The sequence below is a fragment of the Phaenicophaeus curvirostris genome, chromosome 14 (assembly GCF_032191515.1).
Source record: "Phaenicophaeus curvirostris isolate KB17595 chromosome 14, BPBGC_Pcur_1.0, whole genome shotgun sequence".
In the NCBI taxonomy this organism is placed as follows: Eukaryota; Metazoa; Chordata; class Aves; order Cuculiformes; family Cuculidae; genus Phaenicophaeus; species Phaenicophaeus curvirostris.
The window spans coordinates 11818753-11842452 of record NC_091405.1 but is presented as its reverse complement, the minus strand read 5'-3'; the positions used below and the strand labels follow the sequence as shown (position 1 = coordinate 11842452).

Below are 23700 nucleotides of genomic sequence, written 5' to 3'. Positions count from 1 at the left end.
AGCCCATAAATGAAATGGAGTTATTTGGGGATTTATTAACAGGGGCATTTGGCTCCTTGCACTAGGCAGGACAAACAGGAGGATGAGAAACGAGCTGCTCCCAACAGATGGGAAAAACGCTTTGGCAAGCCAGGCACCCATCCAGTTTGGACAACAGGACTGGACAAACCACATCATCTGCCCCACCAAATACACTTCTGCCTGGATGCTTGTTTTATCCTGGTTTGAAAACTGAGGGACATCCTGCCAGGAACACAAGCTCCAGAGAGACTAGGAAGAAGGAAAAAATAATATTCCCATTGATCACTTAGCAACAGCATTAGTTTAAGAGGAATATCTCTGGTTGCCTGGTAAATAAGGTCAGATGGCTTTGTTCAGAAAGGCTCCCAATTTCCTACATATCATATCCAAAGCAAAATTCATGCATCACCTGCCTCCGTGAGGTCAACACTTATTCCTTGGAAATGACAAGCCCTCCGGTTTGATATACAAGCAGGCGTTCGCTCCATTCCCAGAGGGGCTGAAGGCAACAAGCCAGGAGCTCTCAGCATTTCTAAGACACGGGTTCAAGGGGCATCAACGCTGCCAGCTGTGTCAGGAGGCATTTCCAAACGACAGCCACTGAAGTAGTAAATCTGCTGTCTTTAAGATATGCTAGTACACAGATCCTGTGCCACACGTAGCCTTTCCATCTCAGTGTGAACAATGAAGAAAGCAATACCATAACAGTAGGGAAACTGAGGCACAGGCACAATCAGCAGCCAGTTACACTGCAAGGACTTGAAACCCTAATGCTTTCTCCAGTAGGACTATTTACTGCCACTGCTACAGCCAAAAGCAGAGATTTCTTTAGATCCCTTAGCCTATAAAGGACAGATATTTAACATTGCACCCCTCAGACACAACTTCACTCACCTTTTTATCCAGTTTTCTGCCGGCCATGCTCAGAGTAATCACCCTGTTATCTGAGAGTTCTTGGGCAGCTATCTGAAAGACAAGGGAAGGCTGTGTTTATTTTCAACACCAAAAGAAAATGATCACCAAGCCAGAGGAGAATTCAGACACTGAGGACGTGCACTCTGAAGATACCTGCACAACTCCTGTAAAACTCATTTCTCAATTAAGAGACTGGATGACCTAACGCACACAGTATTCCATTATTGAGGAGTTAAACTCATTTTATCTTTGCAGATCGAGTTGGGGCCATGGCTTACTTTCCAGCTTCTCCCTGGAATGGAGGATGGAGAAAAAGCCCAAACATCTCCCACATAGACATTGTCATTTACTCTGTACTGAGGCAGTGACACATCAGCTTTAAAATGAAACCACGTACATCTTTTTAGCTGGATACAAGCTATGATCCTGGTGCTGCAGCTGGAACCCCTGTGGCATCCACTGACCCCCACAGCCGCATCGTTGGGACTGGGTCCACATCAAACTCGTTCATTTGCAGGGCTGGGAGTCAACAACTAAGCCCCTTGAATCAACAACCTGAAGGGAGAATGAGGTGCCAGGACACCCCGAGCAGCCTCGTTTCCCCATGTCTTCAGAACTAAAACGAAGCTTCTGGGAACAAACTCATTTCCTTTCTTGGGTGTCACTCTTGAGCTGGTCTCAGGTGGCTTTTCACATACCTAGCCCTGCTGAAACCTCCAAGAACCAAGCTAAGAGGAAGCAGGAGCCATAAACCCCCTTGGTGGCAAGATGTGCCACCTTGTCCTCCGTATCCCAGGCTGAGCACGGCAAAAGGCAGCTGCCCTGTCCATTGAGGGAGATGCCAGTGGCACCAAGGACTCAAGCCACGTTTCTGTATGATGACCCAACAAGATGGCCTGGAGGACAAAAAAAAACTCCATTGCTGCTCCCGAGGAGCTACAGTAGGGAGGAGCGCAGCCCAGATTACTTCGGTTTAAGAGACTTTATTCACATATGCTCCCAAAGGGCTTCAGATGCCAGCCACCAGTGGGCTGGTTTTGTCTGGAAGGTCTAATGAGTCTCTTGGTATTTTAAGAAAGGGAATGTTTATAACCAAAAAAACCCAAACCCCACAATTATTGACTTCTGTTACCAGCTGTTTTCTGATTCATTTGTATTTTCTTCCTCATGGCTGTGTCCTGCCCAAGCATCTGCTCCTCACCTCTCCCTCCTTCTCCGCTCCCGGGGGCAGGCTGAGCCGTCCCCCAGTACCCTCAGCATTTCCAGCCAGAGCATCCTTCCCAGGCAGAGCCAGCACCAGCACGGCTGGGAGCACAGTGTGGACATTTTCCTCATGCATGGTGCCCCCCAGGCACGGACGTTCGTTGCCTTTCACCAGGTGGCTGCCCTTCGCTGGAGAAATGCAGTGTAATTACTACGTAATTGCAGAAATCAAGGGAACAACTCTCTGCAGAACAAGCAATTGGAGGGTTATCGGCACTTAGGAGAGCAGCGAGTTTGCAGAGATGAGAAGGTAGAGATGCAGCTTTTGAATCTTCCTGGGCAACTGGGCAAGGGGATGAGGTGCAGCTCCCCAGCAACCTCACAAGCTTTCCATGGCAGATATCACTCTTTGGTCCACAGAAGATGTGTTCACTGCACGTAAAACCAAGTTTTCCCCTCTGCCCTGTATAGCCCTGAAGTCAGAAGTTCTCTAGTGCAAAGTCACGGCATCGGTTTTATCTCCCGCCTAGTCCTCGGTGGGTGCACACAGTCACCAAGAGCAGCGTAAGGAAGAGGAGCTGCAGGGTAGTGGATAAAATCTGACCTTTGCTGATGCCCACAAAGAACGCCCATCTGGTCAGCTCTTCCCACTCAAGTGTCGGACACGGTGTTGAGAGCCTGCTCCATGGGGACAGAACATGCATCAGGCACCGCTTGTGAACTTCATTGTGGCTTTTCCTCTTGCATTTAAAGACTAACTGTAAGAACTGAGAGAGAAAAGCTGGCAGCATCTTCCCAGCCTCTAGAGCAAACACTGATGGAGATGCCCTTGCAGCAGCCAGGTCCTGGGCTTTTAAACCCTTCCAGTCCTTTTAAACCATATGGAGGTTTAACTCCTTGTTGGCTTTTTCCTCCATCCCTTTGTGTCCCAGCTGCGCATCTTGCAAAACTCATAACACAGAATAAATCCAGAAAAGAGTCGGAGATGTGGCAGGAGAGAAACAAACCCAAATTTAGTCTATTCTTTTTTAAAAAAACCCTGTCACTACAGAGATCCGGGGCGGGAAGGCCACTGCCCGAAGGGGTCTGCATCGGGAGCAGCAGCTGTTGCTATGAGAGTTGTTGCTACGGCACAGCTCCCATCCTCTTCCTACAAACAAAACCACCCATCGTCCGCAAAGGAATCGGTCCTCTTACTTCCCGCTGCTCCAGGGAGGGCTGAGCAGGCATGTTGTGCCAAATAATGAACAGCAGCAGCTTAGATTTACTTTGGACTTCTCCACATTATGGGTTTTCTTATTTCAGAGACCGACGCAGAGGTTGAAGACTCACAGCACTGGGTAGAAGGCAGAAACTGAGCCAGATGGTCCCCGTCCCAAATAAACAATCCTCCAAACAGACCAAAGCAGGCAGGAAAACGGAAGGTAAAAGGAAAAATGTTCATGAGTTAAACCCCAGTCTCCTGGACCCCAGGTGACTGTTCTGCACTGCTCCCAGGTTATCATCTGCCTTTACACACTCAGTAGGTAATGTAAAGGAATAACCATACCGTTATCATCCCTTTTCCAGCCGGCTTGCCATTCCCCAAAAGAAGAGTCCTGGTTATTTTCTTGCTGGAGACAATCTAGAGAAGCCAAAGAAAATAAAGTCATGGTTGTACAAGTGATTAGAAGCAGACTCATAAGCAACTGATCATTGCTCATGTTAGTTAATTCAGATTAAGCATTCCCAACAGCAGAAGAAAGACATTCTCATTCGCGGTGATACTGTGAATATCACCACTGTCACCCAAGTCTGCAGGGCACAGGGCAGCAGCAGAACAGCGCAGAGCAGCCACAGTGCAAGGGAACTTCACTACAGCATCACCTGTTAAACCCAGGGACCATCTCTTTGTGCGGAGCAGGTCAGTGAGACCTCACACACTCAAAGGACCATCAAAATCCTAACTTAACCTTTCGAATTCCATTTCAAATAGAATCATTAAGGTTGGAAAAAGACGTCTAAGATCATCCAGTCCAACCCTCAGCCTAATACCACCGTGTCCCCTGAACTATGTCCCAGAGTGCCACGTCTAGACGTCTTTTTGAACACCTCCAGGGATGGAGTCTCCACCACTTCTCTGGGCAGCCTGCTCCAATGCTTCACCACAATTTCAGTCAAGAAATTTCTCCTAATATCCAATCTAAACCTCCCCTGCTACAACTTGAGGCCGTTTCCTCTTGTCCTATCACTTGTTACTTGGAAGAAGCGACCAACACCCACCTTGATACAACCTCCTTTCAGGCAGCTCCTAGGTCTCTCAAACCCTCATTTCCATGAGAGAATCCTGATTACAAGGTGCCCCAGCATCACTCTGGACACTGCACAGCTGCTGCGGAGCAAGGCACAGGGGTCAGTACCCCCAAAAGGAATATCTTCCCTGCATTTCTGGCTTGTAAATGGCCAGCCACGATGATCTGGGAACTGAACTAACCTGCCTGAGATGGCCTTTAAAGGTTCCTTCCAACTTAAAACCGTTCTGAGATCCTATGACTCTTGTGATTTCAAGGCAAGACCCCTTTCCTGCTGTGGCAAGGCAGCCACGTCCTGGTGCTGTTGATCCATAAATGCATAGGGATCACCAGTTAGCATAACTAGATGTTTGTGCTGCACTATGCACAAGGAGCTGAAATCTCTGTATAACCCTGGCTAGCAGAAACCACTTACACCCTCCAGCCTGCAATTTGATCCCTGTTACATTTTGTTTGGCCGCAGAGGTCATTACAGGCCCGCAAATGATCCAACAGTCCTTTTAAATCTTACCACAGACCTAATTAGCTGCAATAAAGTAATCTGGCTAATCTGACAGGGCTGTGATGTCAACTCAAATTGAAAAGTCGGATGCTCGCTGTGTGGTGGTTGCTGCCCACAGCTTCTCTCCTTCCCTTTTAAGAGCTGCTTGTGCCTCAGAACTGGTCAGGCTTGTGGGAACATCTCACCAGACAATAAATAGACATCAGAAACCCCACAACAGCACGGCTGAACCTACAAGGGCTCGTCTGCCCTGTTTCCATCCCTCTCCACACCAGGGACACTTGAGCACGTGCTGCCCCTCCAGTCCACCTCTGCCCTATGACCCGGCTGTGCTGCAAGCCCATGCTGGCCACAGGGAGAGAAGGCTAACAGAGAATTTCAGGGGAAAAAAGAAAATTAGACGATCCATTCCAAGCTGGTGTCTCATTGTGGACTAAAGGTCACCAAGAAGTTCACATGGGAACTGCAGAAAAAAAACCCATTAAAAACTGGGCACGCACACAAGGCAAGTTCTTTTCTGCAGAGTGTAAAATACTTGCATGGTATTGAGGTCTTTTCTTCCTGAGGATGAAATAGAAGGATTACAAGAGAGCTGGAGAACATTGCCCCAGTGGAAGAGTGCCATGGAGCAGCCCTCATCCCCTCTTCCTCTGCACACTGAGATGCAGCCAAGGAGAAGGCAAAGTTTCATCATACAGCTTTCCCACAGGGCTACAGGGGACATCTCACTGGGACAAGCCCTCCTGCATCCTATGGGATGGTCTAGGTCCACCAGCTGTGCCCAGAGGCACAGAAGACAATTATGTCATGCCCTTCAGCCACCACAGCTAAAGCACTGAGGAAGCACCTTGAATTCGAGAGCTGCTAACAGCTGCCCATCCCCACCGTTACTACAACCACAGGGTGGTCTGCCCAGTCTCATGCTCCGAGCTAATCAACTTTCAAAGCACCAGAAAGGGTTGGGCTCTTCTGAGAAACCCAACGTGCAGGAGGAGATGGGTCTGAATCTGCCACCTTCCTCCTCAGCACGCAGAAAACATTCCTCTCCAGCACAAGCCTGGAGAGACCTGGATTTCTGCAGAGCCGCATTTAGGAACAGCAAAGTTTCAGCTCCATTTCCTTACGTCCATAAATTCTCTGCTTACAGCTTCTACCAAGAGCACGACCTTCACAACAAGAATTGCTGAACTGCCCCATATCAGAGGCAGCTGCGCTTGAGCAACAGGAGAACTAACAGGAAAGGATGGGTTTGGTCTAAATCACTGAACGCTGGCCTGGGTTGTTGCCTACACTGCCCATTAACTTCTGCAGGAGCTTAACTAGGTCATTACAGAGCACTTCCAAATAACCCAGACATTAAACCTAACTCTGTATATGTCAGCGCTCTTCTAACATGTCGAGCTCTTGAGTTGTCAATGCTAAGGTCACTTGGCATGCCTTGCCATGCCGTATTGCAGTCTGCATCCACGAGCCTCCCTGGACACCCTGGGTGGGCTCTCCATGCCAACCCACCTATTACAGTGTCTGCTTCCCCCTGGTTCTCAGCACCAAGCACAACAGAGACAGTTTCTCCTACCCCAGCGCTTGTGCCAGCTACCACAGCAGCCCCGAGAAGCCAGATGCTGCAAAAAAATGGAAAAAATCCCCCACGTTCCCTGCCTCTGAGTCAGTGCAAGCTCAGAGGACAAAGACGTTCTGGGAATGTAGCTGCCAACTTCTAACAGTGTCTGGGCTCATGAATGCAAAGGCCTTCCAAAGGCTTATAAATTGCACTCTGTCCTGGAAGATTTTCCACAGGAAGAGCAGAAGACACATTCCTGCACCAACACACTAAAGTAGGAGAGCCAATCTGCTACACAATTGCAATGGAAAAAGCTTTCAAAAAAGCAATAAAGAAAAACTAAACTGAGATTAGAAAGGTAAGCCACAATGCCTCCTAACTTCCAATGTCTGGAAGCTTCCCAAGTCCAAATCCTGGTCATCGGGGCTTTTACTATAATCCATGGTGAGATAGAGGTACTTCCAAAAGCTTCCAGGTGATGTGTCTCTGCAGGCAACAGCTTAGACTTGAGCAAGCAGCCAATAGGCCTAGTGTGGAACAATTCAACCTCAACAATTGAAATGTGACAAGCAAATTAAATTAATTTCACCAGGAAGGACCCAGAAAACTTTGCAGTAGATAAGAGTAACACATCCAGGCCCCCATGTCCCTGTGGCTGATGTGATTTAGGGCCCCTTTCCTGGAGGACAGCAAGCTTCAGGTACTTGTTCAGAGTTCAGAGACTCACCATGCCCAGTGTGCAGGAGAATTCACCCAGGAAGTCATGCTCATACAACTGCATGCTTGACTTGTCCTGGTCAAACAGAGCAAATTTGAGTTTCTGCACTTCTTCAAAGTGGTAGTCAACGGTGAACTTCTTGGCAAAAGCTGGGTTGAGGTTGTTCACAGCTGTCTCCGTCCTGTCAAGCTGTAATGGGAAAATAATTAAAAAAAAAGAGGTATTTAGACATGGGCATCTTCGAAACTGTCACGTATCTTCTCTGACTTCAGCCAGAGCCACCCAGAAACTCTGCAGTGGCCAACAGAGAGTGAGCATATGAGGTATTTAGAAAAGGCACCCCTAAATGCAGGCCCTAACTCCCCGGGGATGCAAGATGGGATCTGTCTAAACAAGTAACGACACCTCACGCAGAGAGCTGCATCCCGGAGGATGGGGCACAAAGGGCTATACAAGCCCACCCCGGTGAACAGCAGGACAGGAGTGCCCACCCAGCCACAGCTCAGTTAGAACTTGAGGATCGTTGAAGCCAGAGTTTTTGCTGGCTTCTAAGCCCTTTTCTTCCAGGAGCTGAACCTCTCGCACACCTCCAGTCCTCAACCAGACCCAGCTGTAAAGCCAAACCCGTTTCTTTCAGGTTGTGCAGCTCACAGCAAGGGCAAAAAGAAGAAGTGTCACAAGCCATAACAGCAACCCTCCAGCATTTCCCTCTAGACCCCAAACCAAAACATCCACGTGGTTTCTTCTTCCTTTGCCCTCCATGGAATAAAAAGAAAAAAAAATCACTGCAGGCCATTTTCACAGATTTCATCAAGCATTAGGAGAAACAAGAGGCTGGAAGAACACAGAAGAGAAGACCTCAATAGGTCTTGTTATCCTGAGCTATCGTGAGCAGGCTGGAAGAAATGATGTCTCCGATGGCTTGGAAGGGCAAGCGCACAGAGGATGATGGAAACTGGAAGGCGCGTGGGGAACCCATCGTTGTAGGGGAAGCACCAAGTGGCTCTGCAGCATCCTGAAGCCAAGAGCAGTGATAAGAGCAGGGGAAACTTGGCAGGCAGCCGGTGGAAGTGTGGCATGACGCAGCATGGCACAGGCGGACAAGAAAGCCTTGTGTGAGCCAAATTAAAAAAAATCCTGGGGACAGCCACGCTGGAGATCTCAGGATGCTGCCCTCAGCCCCAGATCCCGAAATTCAGACCACAGGAGAGCTGGAAGGGTGGCAGCACCAGCTGGGCTCCCAAAATGGGCTCAGACAGAGACAGCGACCCACTGCTTTAGCCAATGTGGCAGAAACTGGGAAAATGATGTATTAGCTCCTAGAAGTAAATTACCAGGGAGGGTGGGAACTTCAATGACTCCACCAGCCCACCCTGCATCCCAAAGAGGCATCAGGAAAGGGCAGTTTTGGAGCCCAACATGCAACACACCCTTACGAAGCTAAAAACAGGCAGAAAGGACGCTGGTGCTACAGCCTGAGTGTTGAACAAGAAATGAACACCCACAGCCTGGAGGAAAACCCTCCAGGAAGCAAACCAAGTAGCTTTATCAGGAGAGCAGCTCCCAGTCTCTTATTGATGGTGGTAAATGGTTTGGTGAACAGCATTCTCCGCAGGCAGCCCTGTGGGAAGGACCAACAGCTCTGAGCATCCAAGCCAGAACAGCCACGTGCCCACCAGACCTGGCAGAGGAGCTGGCAGCATCTTCCTTTTGTCACATCACCCTGTTATCCTAGGATATGTTAACAGGGGCTACTAAAAAAGAAAGAGAGGCAGGTGCTCGCCAGCATGATTTTATCAACAGCTGCTGCCCTCAGTGCCTGGAAAGACCATCCCATCTGCCTGGAGGACAGCACGGAACCTCTGGACATGTCACAGCCCTGATCAGCATCCTGTCTCATCTCACATCTCGGGTTTCACGGCAAGACCTCTGTGGAAAGCAGCCCCCACGCCAGCATCCTCGGGCGGTGCCAGGCTGTGGGACGGAGGGACGTCTGCCAGAGCTGCGGAGCCAAGAATAAGTACGGCAAAGCAGAGAAAAACCAAAAGAAGGCAAAAAAAAAGAAAAAGCAGCAAATTCATACCTTAGTCCCAAAGAAACTCATTCAGCGCAGGAGGCAGGTTTTGGAGGGACTGAGTGTAAATGTGGTGAGTTTGCTATATATACCAGCTATCACAGTGTGTTTTGAAGTCGGTTGCTTAGTCTGCCTTAATTGCCAAGAAACAACTAAAGTAAATGCTGTGTTCCCAGAATAGCTACCTGCTGCCCTCCGGGGAACCAAATACATCAACACCAGTGGGCTGTAAGCTGCCCAGGGCCACGGAGCTTCACATACAACCTTCCTTCTCTGCTGCCGTTCTGTACTCCAAGCATCTGCTAGAGTTGCAGTGGAGCAGGAGCAGAGGTCCTCGAGCAAGTTATACCTTATTTCAGCAGCACAACATACATAAAGCCCCTTTCAGGCCTAGGAGATGAGGCAACAGAGATGGATTTTACCTCCTTCCATGTTCTCTTAACTACTTTGAAGCCAAGAACCAAGAGAAACCAGTCCTGTCACTTCCAGGCACTAGTTCAAAGGAGATAACTTGAGGTCCCATCTCCAGCTTTGCCCTGGAAAGGGTGGTCCAGGGAAGGGGAATTAAAACCCAGCCAGTATGTCTTGAGCCAACCCTTTGGAGTGACGGGGCTTCCTGAACACCCAGATTAAACTGAATGGTTAATCTCCTGTCTATTGTCAGTGTGAAGCACAACAAATCATAAGCCCCAGTAGATTGCTGCATGTGGTTTGGTCCTTGATGAGCAACAGTCGTCTTGCCAGGGATCACCATGTATGAGTCCTCTTCACATCACCTCCACCAGGAGACAAGGATGACATCAGCTCCTGCATTCCCCTTCCCCTCCAACGCTTACAAGTCTGAGCTCCCTGTAGAGAGCAGAGGTGGCTTTGCCACCCAAGACCAGAAAAGCAAAAGGTTTTTTTAAGAAGGAACAAGGCTGAGTAAAGATATCTGTTTGGATAAGAGTCTGGAGTCTACAAATCAAGCACAAAACTGGGAAATCACCTCCAGTAACACCCCTTGTGTTCAATGAACACAGCTGGAGTGTCTTCCAGTGTCAAAAGGGAGGTTGGCTAGAGATCATCAAGCACTCCCAAAGTATGGAGATGCTTGATGGCCTCACACTGGGAGGTGCTCTTCCAAGTGCCAAGAAAAACTGCTGCTAGAGGTGCAGGGCCAGCCGGGTGACTCAGAGCAGCACAAAGGCAAGAGTACAGCTGAGTCATGTGTCCCCGCTCCTGGAATGAAAGGCCTGGTCTTTCATAGCTCCTGTGAGATGACATCATCGGGCAGAACATTTAAACATCACCCATCTTCATGTCACTTCTCGGCCTGTGGTTTACTGCCTCTCCCTTCCCCATCCTCTCCAAGGCTGATTCACAAAGATTTTTTAATTCCTATTAAGCTCAGCAAGACAAAATAATTGTATTTGGGAACAAATGTGACAGCTAGAAAGAACAGCGAGCAAAAATCTTTCTGTCAGCATCAGCTGGTGCAACAGCCTGGTAGCCAGCTAAGATGCTGGCACCACCACCACCACTGAGGCTGTTTCTGAAGGAGAAGACTCCCCTCCTAAACGAGGCTCAGTGGCTGGTCCATGTCACTAACCCAATGTGGGGGACACAGGGGCAACGTGGTGGGATGGGTTCACATCACTGACTTGCTGCTGTCCCTAACCATTCCTTAAATTTCAGCTATGATATTAAGGCTCGTCTTAGGTCAAGGGGCATATCTGTGTGGCCAAAATCCACACAGGACAAAGTGGGCATCCCTGGGCACCTCTGAACTGTGGTGGCATGAGGGTCCACCAAGTGCCCCATTCCAAGGCTTTCACGGGCAAGCCCACCTTCCCCAGTCTTTTTCAGCACCCAGTCACAGCCCAAACCTGTGCACCACTACTGCCACGTGTGCGTGCAGGAGGATCTCAGTGCTGGCTGTGTTCTGGGGCGCTGCTGGATGGGATCATGTCCATGGCATGTGAGTACATGGTTGGCACCATGTGCCAACTCGCATAACCTCCACTGAAACCGCAAGAGCGGAGCACTGAGCGAGCTGCCATTCAAGGCTGACATTCAGCACCAATCTTACATCTTGCCAATTAATAAGCTAAAAATAGCATCAGAAAGGGGAAAAATAACCCACAGACCACCACATATTTGTATTGTAAAAGAAGCTTTGGAATCAAACCCACTGGACTGAGACGTTACTGACAGCAAGAGAAATTCCTGAAAAGTACAATCAGGTCAAAGAGATGACACGTATCAAGACTAGAAAGCTCATTAGTCTCATCCAGGCTGCTGAGCAAAGTTGATTGTAGACCATGGTAAAGTGAGGTTTGCCCCTGTGTTCTCCCCTTAGGTGATGTCCATTGATTCACCAGCTCCTTGGCCAAACTCTCAAGGACCACTTTGAAGGTAGCAAGATCCTTTCATGCTTGCCACGTGCCTTGCCAGAGGTTGGCATTCTGAGATCTGCAGTTAAATCTAACCCACAGCACAAAGCACAGATGGGGAAATGACCGGTTGCAGAACGCAGAACAATTAACACACCGGCTCTGCGTGCACCACCTCAGGAGGACCAGAAGAGCTTCCACCTTGGCTTGGGGAAAAATGAGGACCAGCAGAGCACAACGGGAAGAATCATCGGCACGGACAGACTACAGGAGATGGAAATTCACACTGCTTCAGGACTTACCTCCACCCACTTCCCATTGACTTCCATGAAGAGGACACAGAAGGGGTCAGATTTGGAAGTGACATCTCTGTCTAGAAGGTTTTGGCCACAGATAGACAACTCAACTTTGCAGACACAGTACTGGGAGCCAACGGGCCCCACCGGCGTGGGAGTCACCGTGTACGCCATGGACTCCAGCAGCAGCAGCAGCTCCAGGCAGTCTGTGGGAAACAAGAATGGAAAGAAACTTCAGTGCAAGGAGAAAGGCAGAAAACACTCTGTCAGCGCTGGTGGGTTGGGCACAGAGTGCTTTCTTTTTCATGAGTGGCTCGTGGCTCACCTGCTTTCTCTGCAAACCTCAAACATCACCTCCCTCCACCTTGATAAGGCATTTGCTGTTGTTCAGCATCGAAATCTCAACTAATATAATTTGTTTATTTTGCCTGGGCTTGAGTATTTCCAAGCCTTAGCGCTACTGGGAGCTGGGCTGCTGCCCTCTTCCCTTGCAGCTCAAGCCTCCAAGCTGGGATGGAGATGAGGGTAGCGATGGGGGGATCCCAGCACAGCAGTGGGAGAGGAAGCTCTGGGCTCCCTGCCCACTGTCCTGAGCACTCCAGCTGCAATGAATGTCGAGCAGAAAACAGTTCCACTTCCAAGGCTCTCAGCTCTCCTCTCCTATCTGCCAAGTTCTCTGCTTGGCACTAGGTCACCAGAAACAAGCCCGATTTTAAGCCCCAAGAGTAAATGAAAGCTCTTCATCACAACACCCTGCTCAAGGCAAGAGCAGTGCAATCATTCCAGCTCCATAGGAACTCAGAAACATCTCCAGAAGAAGAAAACGACCATCCTTGGCTGCACACACACACACGTGCATCACCGAAACAGCACTCATGACCTTTCCCCAATGCGGTTGCCCCTCACTTAGACCAAACTCCCCCTCATGCCGTCACTCCCTGTCCCCAGCAGCACAATCCCAAAACAGCGGCACATGTGGGCAACCATCTGGCTACCATTTTGAGGAAAAGCACGTGCAGAAGCAAAAATTGTCACGGCTCATCCGCCGCAAAGCCTCTGCGAACACTGGGGCAAGGACTCCGAAATGCCTGTCCTGACAGAGCTGCCTCTGCTCCTCTCAAGCCTATCTTGCCAGTTGCAGCTAAAATAAAGATATTATTTTTTTTCCCTTTAATGCACAGATCATGTAATCGATGTCTTAAAATAGCCAGGCCTGTTCTATTTATGCTGCTGTCTGTCTGCTGCTCCCTCTGCAAAGCAAACACGGGGCAGCTGTGTTGGCATGGACCTGGTCCTGCTGGAGAAGGGAGGTCTGGGCTGGGTTTTTCCATCTCCCCTTCCCCCTAGATCTCGGCACCATCTCACAAAAAGCAGAGGCAGCAAATGACTCAGTGGAAAAAAGCTTTTTCCCAGGGCTGGCAAGCACCAAAACATCCTCTCAGTGCAGTGTGCATTGCCCGTGCTCCAGCCCCTGTGCTCCTCGAGGAGGACGTAGTCAAAACGGACGCAGGGAAGAGGAGGGGTAGCCAGCACCGGCTGGGCTCAGCTCAGACCAGAGACCTGGTGGGACCTGGGTCCCCTGCACAGACACACTCCCAACCTGGGCACCTGAAATCAGGCACTGGGACACCGGCTGCTGGCCCAAGTGCCCACCTGGAGAGAGCTTGATGCCATCTCATGGGTGCCACACACAAAATCCTGCAGTTGTCCCCTCCCCAAGCAGGCAAAAGGTAGCGTGAAGACGCCACCACCCCTCTTCCCACCATGGCAGTAAAGATGATTTTTCCCCTGAAGAGCTGTTGAGTCCAGCCAGCCCACCAGGGATGGAGATGCTAGAGATGGGCAGCTCTCCTGAATCGTGGCTCGGGTTACTCCTTCCCCCCAGCTCTAGTCCCCATATAAAATCATGAGAAGCATGACCATCCTGATTCAGGTAATTAGTTCACATGAAAGTAATTTCCCCAGCCAGGCTGACTTCCCAAACAACTCCACGGAAAGGGAAACACTCTGAGAGGTGGCAGGGACCGAAGGTGATGATGTCACCAGGGTGGTGTCACTGTTGACCATCCACGCACATCATCCTGGCCCAGAGATGACCCTGGGAGCCACCTCTCCTCCTAGCACAGATCCAGCACCTTCCCAGGAGCCAGGCAAGGGTTTGGCCCCTGTACCCTTGGCAGCAGCCCTGGCTCAGCAGCTTCACATCTGAGGCACCACCAGACTTCAGTAAAGCCAGCAACATTTTAAACACCCAGAAAATGTTTTAAATTCAAGGGGGAATTTGAGCTGGCATCGAAAAAGCCTACTTGCCATCATCTGTATTCTAGTCTCTCCTCCGTTTTTTGTTTTCCTCTTCCCACATTCACCGCCCTGAATGATGTCCTGTGCCTCACTCGGCATCTGCAGCCAAATATTCTCCCAATGTATGCACTTCATAATCTTTAAATACTTCTTCCTCTGTGACTTGGCTACCTCCAAGCTACCCCATGTCCACCATGTCCCACAGTGATGGGTTTTGCCAGCTGCAAGCATGCACAAGCCCTGCAGCCACCCAGAATATCTGAGATGAACACCTAGGAGCCCCAGAGAAATGCAGACAGATGTTCTCCTCCTCACCCTATGCCCCCTCACCCTCCGATCAAAAAGCAGAACGCTCAAAGCACGTGCAGAAGAGCCACCTGGAAGCCCTGTGATCTTTTGTTCCTCTCTTATCACAGATGTGGTGAACCACGGAGTCCCTGCTCCTGACAACACAAACAGCCTTGCCAAGGGCCAATCCACACGTATACTAATTGATTCAGTCCCTGCCTTGGCAAGAGCTGCCATAAGGTTTTTCAAGAGGTATAAAATTGATACCTGAAAAGCCTTTTCTTTGGGGAAGAAAAAAATTACCACCTTACCTGACGAATGGGATGATGGACCTCTTCCTCCACCAAGAAGAAACATCTTGGTAAGAATCGCTCCTGATGTTTCCCCGGGGAAAATAACTACTAGCTCAAGTTTTTACAGTTACTTGCTTTATATCTAATTGTTAACCAGTTACAAGTGCTTAAGCGCTAACGAGGCGGTGAATTTATCAAGGGAATTCCAAAATTGTTTTAATCTGTCACTGGAATTGAAGTCCTTGCTGCCTCCAGCATTGCGAAGTTGTCCCTCTGACGGGCACTGCTGCAAGGCAGCTGCTGGCTGTCCCGCTTGGGCTGTGAACCGCACTTATTATTGCCGTGTGCACCAGTCTAGAAGGAGACTCTCGCAGGGAACCAGATTCTGACTTGTGGCAAAAACACATATAAGCGCACACACATAATCCTTTAGTCATAAACCATCAACCAAGGCTCAGATTTTCAGTCTTGTGACTTGATGGGAAGGTCTCCTTAGCCACAAGGATGATCCGCGGGCTGGAGCACCTGCCGTGTGAGGACAGGCTGAGAGAGTTGGGGTGGTTCAGCTTAGAGGAGAGAAGGCTCTGAGGAGATCTTACAGTGACCTTCCAGTACCTGAAGGGGCTCCAGGAAAGCTGGGGAGGGTCTGCTCACAAAGGCTTGTGGTGATAGGATGAGGGGCCGTGGGTATGAACTGGAGAGGGGTGGATTTAGACTAGACATGAGGAGGAATTTCTTCACCAGGTTGCCCAGGGAAGCTGTGGCTGCCCCATCCCTGGAGGTGTTCAAGGCCAGGTTGGATGGACCTTGGGCAGCCTGATGCAGGGGTTTGGAACTAGATGATCTATAAGGTCCCTTCCAACCCAAACTCTTTGATGATCTGTCAGAATTTCACTCGTTCAACCTATAAAGCACTATAAAGCTTAGAGACAGTGGAGACAAAGTGGGAGAATAGCAATACCCAAGGAGGATGAAGAGCAGGTGGAAACAGGTTATCAGAAGATTGAAGCAAAGGAGAGGAAGGGCAGAACATTGAAACTGGTTGCCCAGTGCCACAGCAAAGCTGAACCAGCACACGCAGAGACAGAGGCACCAAGAAAAGCCGGGATATGTTGTGACGTATACGCGATGCAACTCCCCGCGCCATCAAAACCCACACCGGTTGCTTTCCTCTTTCCTGTCAACAAATACAGTCATCTCCAGAATTATTTTGCAAAGTAAAAATGTTTATCTTTCAGTCTCGCCTAGGCAACATGATGCATTCACCAGCCTGCACCTGGTCTTAATATCAGTCTCGTTACCTTCTGAATGCACGTGCAATTAGTCATGTACACAGCTCCATGCTGCCGGTGTCACCAGAAAATGCCTCTGCTGTGGACAAGCAGGCTGGGTGAGGTAGAAAGGGGTGTTTGCAGATGAAAATTCCCTGCAAGGATGTCCCTTGGGTACCTGCTACCATCAGAGGATCTTTGTCTCTCCTGTGAAGCAGGGAAAGGCTGAAAACTTCCTCTGAGTGTCCCAGCACAGGTGTCAGGGCTGGGACTAAGCCTAAATTCTCCCAAATTCCTGGAGATTTGGGGTTGCCCTAGCAGAGGGGGATGCCCAGTCTGGGCTCTGGTTTCCAGGCTGGCACTCTGTGAGCAAATCCCACAGCCTTGCCCAGTGAAGGCACCAAGGGCAGAGTACTGAGATATTTTGGGGCTCTGATACAGGCAGAAAAAGGGTTTAAGGACAATATAATTAAATAATTTCCCCAATGAACCCTTCCTGATGGAAACCATGCCTAATGGTGCGTTAACGGGTAACACTGCTCGTATTGACAGCTGAGTTTCTCCCACTGCTGCTGCAAAATCCCGTCCCAAGTGAGGTGTGACAATGGCTGGTGGCCGCATCGATGCGGCAGTGGCTGCTTCTTAACTTTGTGCCCAGGCAATAGTCACTCACAACTTCCAGCTCCTCTCAGATCCCTGCAGTCCCCTGAGAAGCCCCCAAGCCTTGGCACGGTTTGCCGCTGGTGTAGGCAGTGCCCTCCGTGCTAAAACCCCGACCGGGACACAGGCAGCACCCAGGCAAGCTTCTCTGGTGGGTGATGATCAGTTGAGCTGAGCAAAGTCACCCGGGGTGTCCTGGGAGTCACAAATCACAGGAAACCCCAAAGCAATCCCCTGTGGCTGCTAAGGGGACACGCCATCCCTGGGACGAGGGCATCGCGAAAGGCAAGAACCCCTGTAGTGGTCCCATCTCTGCCAGCATCCTCTAAGGTGGAGGCTGGTCCCCCTGCCAGGACCAGAGGATGGGACCCACATCCTGGCAGAGGGGCTCACGCCCACAGAGACGCCAAAACTGGAAATCTCAGTAAGCCAGGGATGTGCAAGTAAAAGCAAACACCCCTCCACGCTTCTGGCACGCAGGCAGCCTGGGATGGCAGCTGGCTGGCACCAACCCGGCACCTTCAGGCAGAGCCTGTCTTGGCACCAGGGAGCAACGGCAACAGCGTTCCTTCTCCAACCCACTCTGGAAGTAGTCTGAAAACGTCACTACACTGTCCCCAAAGCATCTAAAACCACTTACCAGCGAGAAATCACAAGGAGGAGAGCAAAGTGATCCAGAGAGGGCAGAGCCCCAGGGCTCCCAGGGGCAAAGGTGCTTCCGTACGGATTTTCCCCAGTGGAAAGCCAAGGGCTCCAGCCTGGCAAACGAAAGCAAAACTCGCTCCTCCACACCCAGCGGTGACGTGTGAGGGAGGCAGCACCATTGCTGACAGGGGTCTGGAGGAACTCCAGAGCCTGAGCACGCTTCAGGAGAGCACTCGGAAAAATCAGGAAGTGGCAAAATAACACATAAGAAGTATTTCCTCTAAACCCAAGAGAAAAACATCATGATGGCTTGTACAAGACAACCACACCACAGGTGCTTGTTGCATGCCCTGTGCTCTCTATGCACTCCACACCTGCTGCATGTCCTGTGCTCTCTGCATACACCACACCTGCTGCACGTTTTGCTTGCAAATCCGCATGTGGTTTTCTGAGAGGCAGCAGCTCTGTGCTTGCTGCTCAGAAATGGAGAATGGACAAGCGAGGGGCAGGGCAAGACAAGAGTGTAGCAGCATCCTCTGTTAAGGATGTGCAGCAACAGCTGAGCTGCACTGACCCACCCCATTCCAGTCTCCACTGGAAAACACATATTTGTCTTAGATATGCTGAGAAGATGGCATATTTTTGCTTGACTACAGGCTTCCTCCGGGGCTCAATTTAGGGAAATGTGTGATTTAGGGCAGAAAACATCGTGCTGTCACTGTGAATCCTGGCAATTGCATCAAGCCTCTACACAACTGTCCTCAAAGCAGACCCAAGGAAAAGGTTTACACATCAGCTCTGTACCCTCTGCCTTCAAACGCTGCTGCATGCCAGGGCAGCCACCTCCCTTTGCCGTGCCGGAGCACAAACCAACACTGTCCGCTGGCTGCGGGCGAGCAGGAGGCTGGGTCCAGCGGGCAGCAACACCGCCACGGGCAGCCCAGAGCGGGCAGCACCCGCAGGAGGCTCCACCTAAGAGAGTCAAATGCCAAACATGGGTCTCCTACCTCCCCATGGCAGTGATGTTCATCCCAGAAATGTGCTCTGGACGGGACAAAAAAAAGCAAACCAGAAGATTCTGAGAGGGAGGACAAGGCACTTTGAGGATCTGGGGTAGATCTGAACTGCCAGCATTAAAACTATCATAGCTGTACGAGAGCTGGGCACACTCTCGTGGTGGGGGGATATCTCTGTTTCAACAGTAAAAACAGATCTGGAGGAAGATGTTGACCTAATTACAGCCAGACCTTATGGAATGTGAAGCGTAAGGCAGCCAGGCGGTAAAGGATGCCCTGCAAGCGGGGCTGCCTTGCAGATGCAGAGGGAACCTCCTGCATTTTAACTACCTTGAATGTATAACTGGCTGTTTAACTTACTAAACGATTTTCAAAGTTACTGAAAACAAAAAAGGCTGGCTTTCGGAATTTTAATTGAATTGCTATTTCCAGCCAACACCATGTAGCACAAGTGGTAGGGAGGTAAATCGCTTGGGTAATGAAAATTATCTTTAACCAATTCCTAACGTTACCACATGCCAAAATTGCAAGCAGGCCAGAAAGTCCTCACCAGCAGCCCCAGGGGAGGACAAGAGTTCAAGGCCGTTCATCCCACACAGCCTCATCCCCATAGCAGCCAGGGTTTCAAAGCCCTTCCTCTAATAACAAAACCAAAATATTAATTCCTAGGGAGTTTTGTGCAATACTCATTTGCACCGGCGCACTGACACCAAGCCACAAAGAGCATTCCTGACGTCCCCATGGGGTGGAACCTGCTTTCACCCTGTGCAGAGGTGACTTTCACCGCCACCACCCAAGCTTTTCATAAAGACTTATATTTTATTGGCCTGTTTTGCAGCAGAGAGATGCTGCCACTCAACATGTGAAGCTTCACCCTGAGATGGATTTGTATGCCAGCAATACCAAAAAATGCAGCGGTTTATAATGTGAATTACATCAATCAATTCTCGACCCCTTCCCAACAGCTTTCGACACTACTTGAGAGAATATAAAATGTGGTTTCAATGGCTGCACAGCACCAGACTTGCTGCTGAATAACAAAACTTGCGTTCGCAGCTCATCTCATTTTTATAATCAGCCTCGCAAGGGCTGATGTTTATTCCCAAATCCTCAGTTTCTGAAATCATGTGATGATGGAAAATCCAGGGTTGGGGGAAGGCGACTATTTTAGACACGAGCTTTTTCCTGCTGGCTACAGGCAGAAAACCTGACAGCTCCCAAACCCACAACCTCAGCAAAGAAAAAGGGGAGAACTTTTTGCTGAATACGCTTGTTTGTTTTTCTGGTGCTGTAGCAATATTGTTATGATGTCTGAACTCACCTGAGTTCACAGGAATTACTTTCTCCCTGCTCCTGTGATCCAAACAAGTAACCCCACAAACGCAGCCGCCAGGACATCGAGCCAAAGCAGCAGAAAGTGATGACTCAGGTCCCTCAACAGATACTGTACAGACGTTTAAAAGACAAACTGTAAGATTCCGGGGGAGGTTGGGAGAGGAAGTGTTCAATTCTACTTTTTTTTTTTTTTTTGTTGTTGTGCATCCTGCCAGCAGCGCCTTTTCGAATGCCTGGACGCTCCACAGTGCCAGAACATTTACCTTTTCTTCTCCTTTCCCCCGCCTCTGCCAGTGAATGCAAGCCAAGGATTTCACATAAAGAGCTCCTTGTAAGAGCTGGCAACCCTGAACCAGAACGGGAGGCTGCAAGCGTTGCTTTTTCATCAGTTAACTAGGTATTACGTTCTCAGCACGCCGACGGCTCCCGGAGAACAAGCCCTGATTTACAGTGGCGCAAGCGACTGGCCAGCTTTCCCCAGGCAGAGGTTTCCACTGAAGTCAATGGGAAACTCTTTCCACTGGGTGTAGCGGGAGGGAGAGAATTATTCCTCCCAGACTCTTCACATGCCACACTGAGACTCCTAAAAGGCAAGCAAAGATGATACAATTCCAGTATAGAACTGGGTAGTCTGGTAAATCATGGGGTAGCAAGTGGCTGCTCCAGCACCGCGTTAACCCCACTGTTTTGGGAGGAAGATCGCTGGGAGGTGAGGGGAGACAAGGGCAGCAGAGGCTACGTGGCTGATGTATCCCCCCAGGGCAAAGGGCATCTTCACCCACAGCTCAGCTCTAGCAGCTGAGCCCCAAGAGGATTTTCCCACACTGGAAACCCCAGCGCAGGGGCTCATGCCCCTTGCCTCCAGTTAGCCAGGCACTGGGGTCCCATGTGTCCCCACAAGCAATGGCTTTACAAACTGCAGCAGCTCGCAAGGAACCAACGCGAGGTCCCTTGCTGTCCACCAGCACAGATCCCAGGAGCAAGGATGTCCCCAGGGTGATACGTGCTGATGCAGCTCTGCGTGGTCTCATTTCTCTTTAGCCCAAGCTGAGAAAGGCAGCCAGGAGGGAGAAGCGTCACAGCTATCATCTCAAATACCAGCAGTCGTATGACCCTGCCCGTGATCACATCGCTACAGCACGATGCCAGCAACCCGTTCAAGAGATGCAAACTGTGACCCCAACCAAACAGGTCCTGGGAACAGGAGGGAACACACCAACAGTGCCGGCGGAGGCAGGATGCTGGCAAACCCCATCCCTGAGGTGGTGAGGGATGCCAGGCTCTCAGAGCACAGCTCCTAGACTGCTTATCCACCCAAAGCAAGTGCTAGGGGCTGCCTACACCGCAGGTAGGTGCACGTTTGGGGACACCTGGAAGCTTCACCAGGTGCCCTGCCTCCACATTATCCAAGCTGGGATGGTCTAGAGGCAACAGCAGACAAACAAAAATGCACATCACCAGAAAACATATACCCCAGGCCATCACACCAGTATAACCAAAGCAAATGCAGTATTTCCCTGAGGTTACCCCAGGAAAACATCCTCCTGCTTTTGAGTTATTCAAAACAGATCCTTTCTGCATGCCTTGAACTTTTGTTCCCAGCCTTCCTCCTCCCCTTGCTCTGCTCCTTGCCTCCCGAAGGGTTGCAATTGAACGCTGTAATAAAACATTTTCTGACCCCCAGAAAAGCACAGTGGTATCACACACTGGCACAAACGTCCCTGATACCTGGGCTCACAGAAGGAGTCTGATGCTGGAGACGAGGGGAGTGATATTAGAACCGAGTGCCCCTGGGCTGTACTCGCACCACCTAATTCGGACGCCAGCTCCTCCAGCAAAGTCCAAGTGCATATCCAGAAGGCTTCAAATGTGGGGCTCAGGGCTTATGGGGATCCTCCCAGTTCCTTCCTGTGAAGCAGCTCAGGCTCTCAGGGAGCCAGCAGCAACGGCCTAGCCCTTTTGAGATGTTTCTGCCACCGAAAGCTGTGATCTCAACTCACCTCTCTAGCCCCTGCTCCACCTTCCTTGCGGTGTCCGGCTCCAAAGGGTGTGCTTGCTCACAAAGTCCTCCAGCCCCGCTGGCTTTAATCCAGCCACTCGCCTAAATTAGGGTTACTCACACAGAGACTTATTGCATCAGGTCCTCGGGCTGGCTGAGCTGATGAGCGAAACGCTTTGCTCGCTGCTCTCTCAGAGGAGGCGTCTTGCTGGGCACAGAGAAGGAGAGGGGCAGCCCATCCATGAGCATAAATCCCCTGGGTCCTCCCCCCCCAAAACGCGCTGCACGAAGGGTATCATCACCAGCTGGAGCAGCATCAGGCTACAAACAGCTCCTGAAGAAGCGGTTCTACACTTCCCCAGCCCTCAGGTCACCAGATCCCTCGTGCAACTCAACATCGGAGGAGAAGCACTTGCAGCAGTAGCCAAGAAAAAACCCTACCGACCATCTCCAGCCTCGGGGAGTGAAGCTACCGGGTCCCAGTGTTTGCTTTTGGGGTCGTGCATCTGGTTTGCATCTTTAGGAGCGGATGCGGGTGTGCGGAGAGCCGGGATGGGCAGGACAACTTGTATATTCATGCATGAACAGAGGGGCCCGGGCTGGGGAAGGGGAGCATGGAAGGATGGAGGGTCTGTCCTAAGGGATAAAGGGTCTGTCCGAGGGGACAGAGGGTCTGTCCAAGGGACTGGAGGGTCTGTCCAAGGGGATGGATGGTCTCATGCAGGGCTTAAAGAGTCTGTCCTAAGGGATAAAGGGTCCATCCCAGTGGATGGAGGGTTTATCCAAGAGGACAGAGGGTCTGTTTGAGTCGATGGAAGGTCTGTCCCAGGGAAAGAAGAGACACCATCCACCCCCAGGATGCGCTAGTAGGGACACTGACCCTCAGGTCCCCATCTGGGGGATGCCAGCCAGCCAACGCGATATCAGAGACTCCCACCAGCGCATCCCCCACACCCGACCCACGGGGAACGAGCCGTGGGACCAGCTTAGCCACGCGCGGCAAGCCAGATGCCCCCCATCCCCATCCCTCGCCCCCCTCCGTTATCCCCGCGGCATCCTCGGGGACCGCCGGTACTCACCGCCTCCCCACGGCCGCGCCCGCCCCCTCCATCACCGCCCACCGCCCAAGGGGGGCGCGGCCACTGCTGTCCTCACCCCCCCGAACGAGCATCATGTGTTTCGACTTAAAAAAAAACCCAGAAGGATCCACCCCAAAACTTCCCAGCTGGCTTCTTTCCCTTTTTGCAAAAAAAAACCCCAAGCAAACAAACAAAAAAAGCCTTAAAGAAATTTAAAAAAAAAAACAAAAAAAGAAAGGCTGGGAAATGATTTTTCCGTGTTATGTGCCCAGCTGCAATGAAAACATAACTTTGTTGGGCCAACACGCCTTGATTTTAAACAAAAACAGTGGGTTTGTGCTGCCTCGGTGGCAACGAGGTTCATCCTGCCCGGCGGGTGCTGGCATCACGCTGGTGGGGTTGATATGGGGTTCAGAGCAGGACGCTGTGTCCCACACCAGCTCCCTGATGCCAGTTCCCATGGGGAAAAGCCGGTTAAGCAAGGGAAACCTGTGCCCCAGAAGTGAAGGGAAGCCCAAGCCACAGGGCTGGCCAGCATCGCACCTCCCCGTCGCCTTGATCGACCCCGAGAGCCAGCGCGTTTCCCTGCCAGCCCAGTGCCGCCAGGGTTTGTACCCAACCTACCATTAGCAACCTCACCTGACGCTTGGTGGGCACATCAGCAGGGACATTTACAGAGATGTTTTTGATAGGGTAATAAGACTGGAAGCCTCCCTCTGAGGCTTCAGATTTAAAGAAGCATCTTTATTTGTACAGAGCCCTTTGCTACAGGCTCCATTCATGCTTCACTGGCAGATGAAGCAAGTCCCATATCCTTCTGGCCAGCTTTTCCCTCTCCTGCAGCTTGAGCTGTTAAA

At 50.6% G+C, this 23700-nt stretch overlaps 1 protein-coding gene across 5 annotated transcripts in view; it reads right to left on the bottom strand.

Annotated features, from left to right (window-relative positions):
* Nucleotides 1-22919, bottom strand: part of CPNE2 (copine 2) — a 44687-nt gene extending 21768 nt beyond the window's left edge. The window contains exons 1-5 of one of the 5 annotated variants that reach the window (XM_069868457.1): nt 22844-22919; nt 11963-12162; nt 7221-7400; nt 3689-3763; nt 916-987 (exon numbers count right to left, since the gene is read on the bottom strand). In XM_069868457.1, coding sequence (XP_069724558.1) covers nt 916-987; nt 3689-3763; nt 7221-7400; nt 11963-12130 — 495 coding nt within the window. In that variant the 5' untranslated portion in view covers nt 12131-12162; nt 22844-22919. Of the gene's footprint in view, nt 1-915; nt 988-3688; nt 3764-7220; nt 7401-11962; nt 12163-17409; nt 17674-21765; nt 22088-22843 lie in introns of those variants that run through there. The other 4 variants (XM_069868459.1, XM_069868458.1, XM_069868460.1 and 1 more) reach the window with 4 other exon arrangements.
* Nucleotides 22920-23700: the final 781 nt, after the last annotated feature.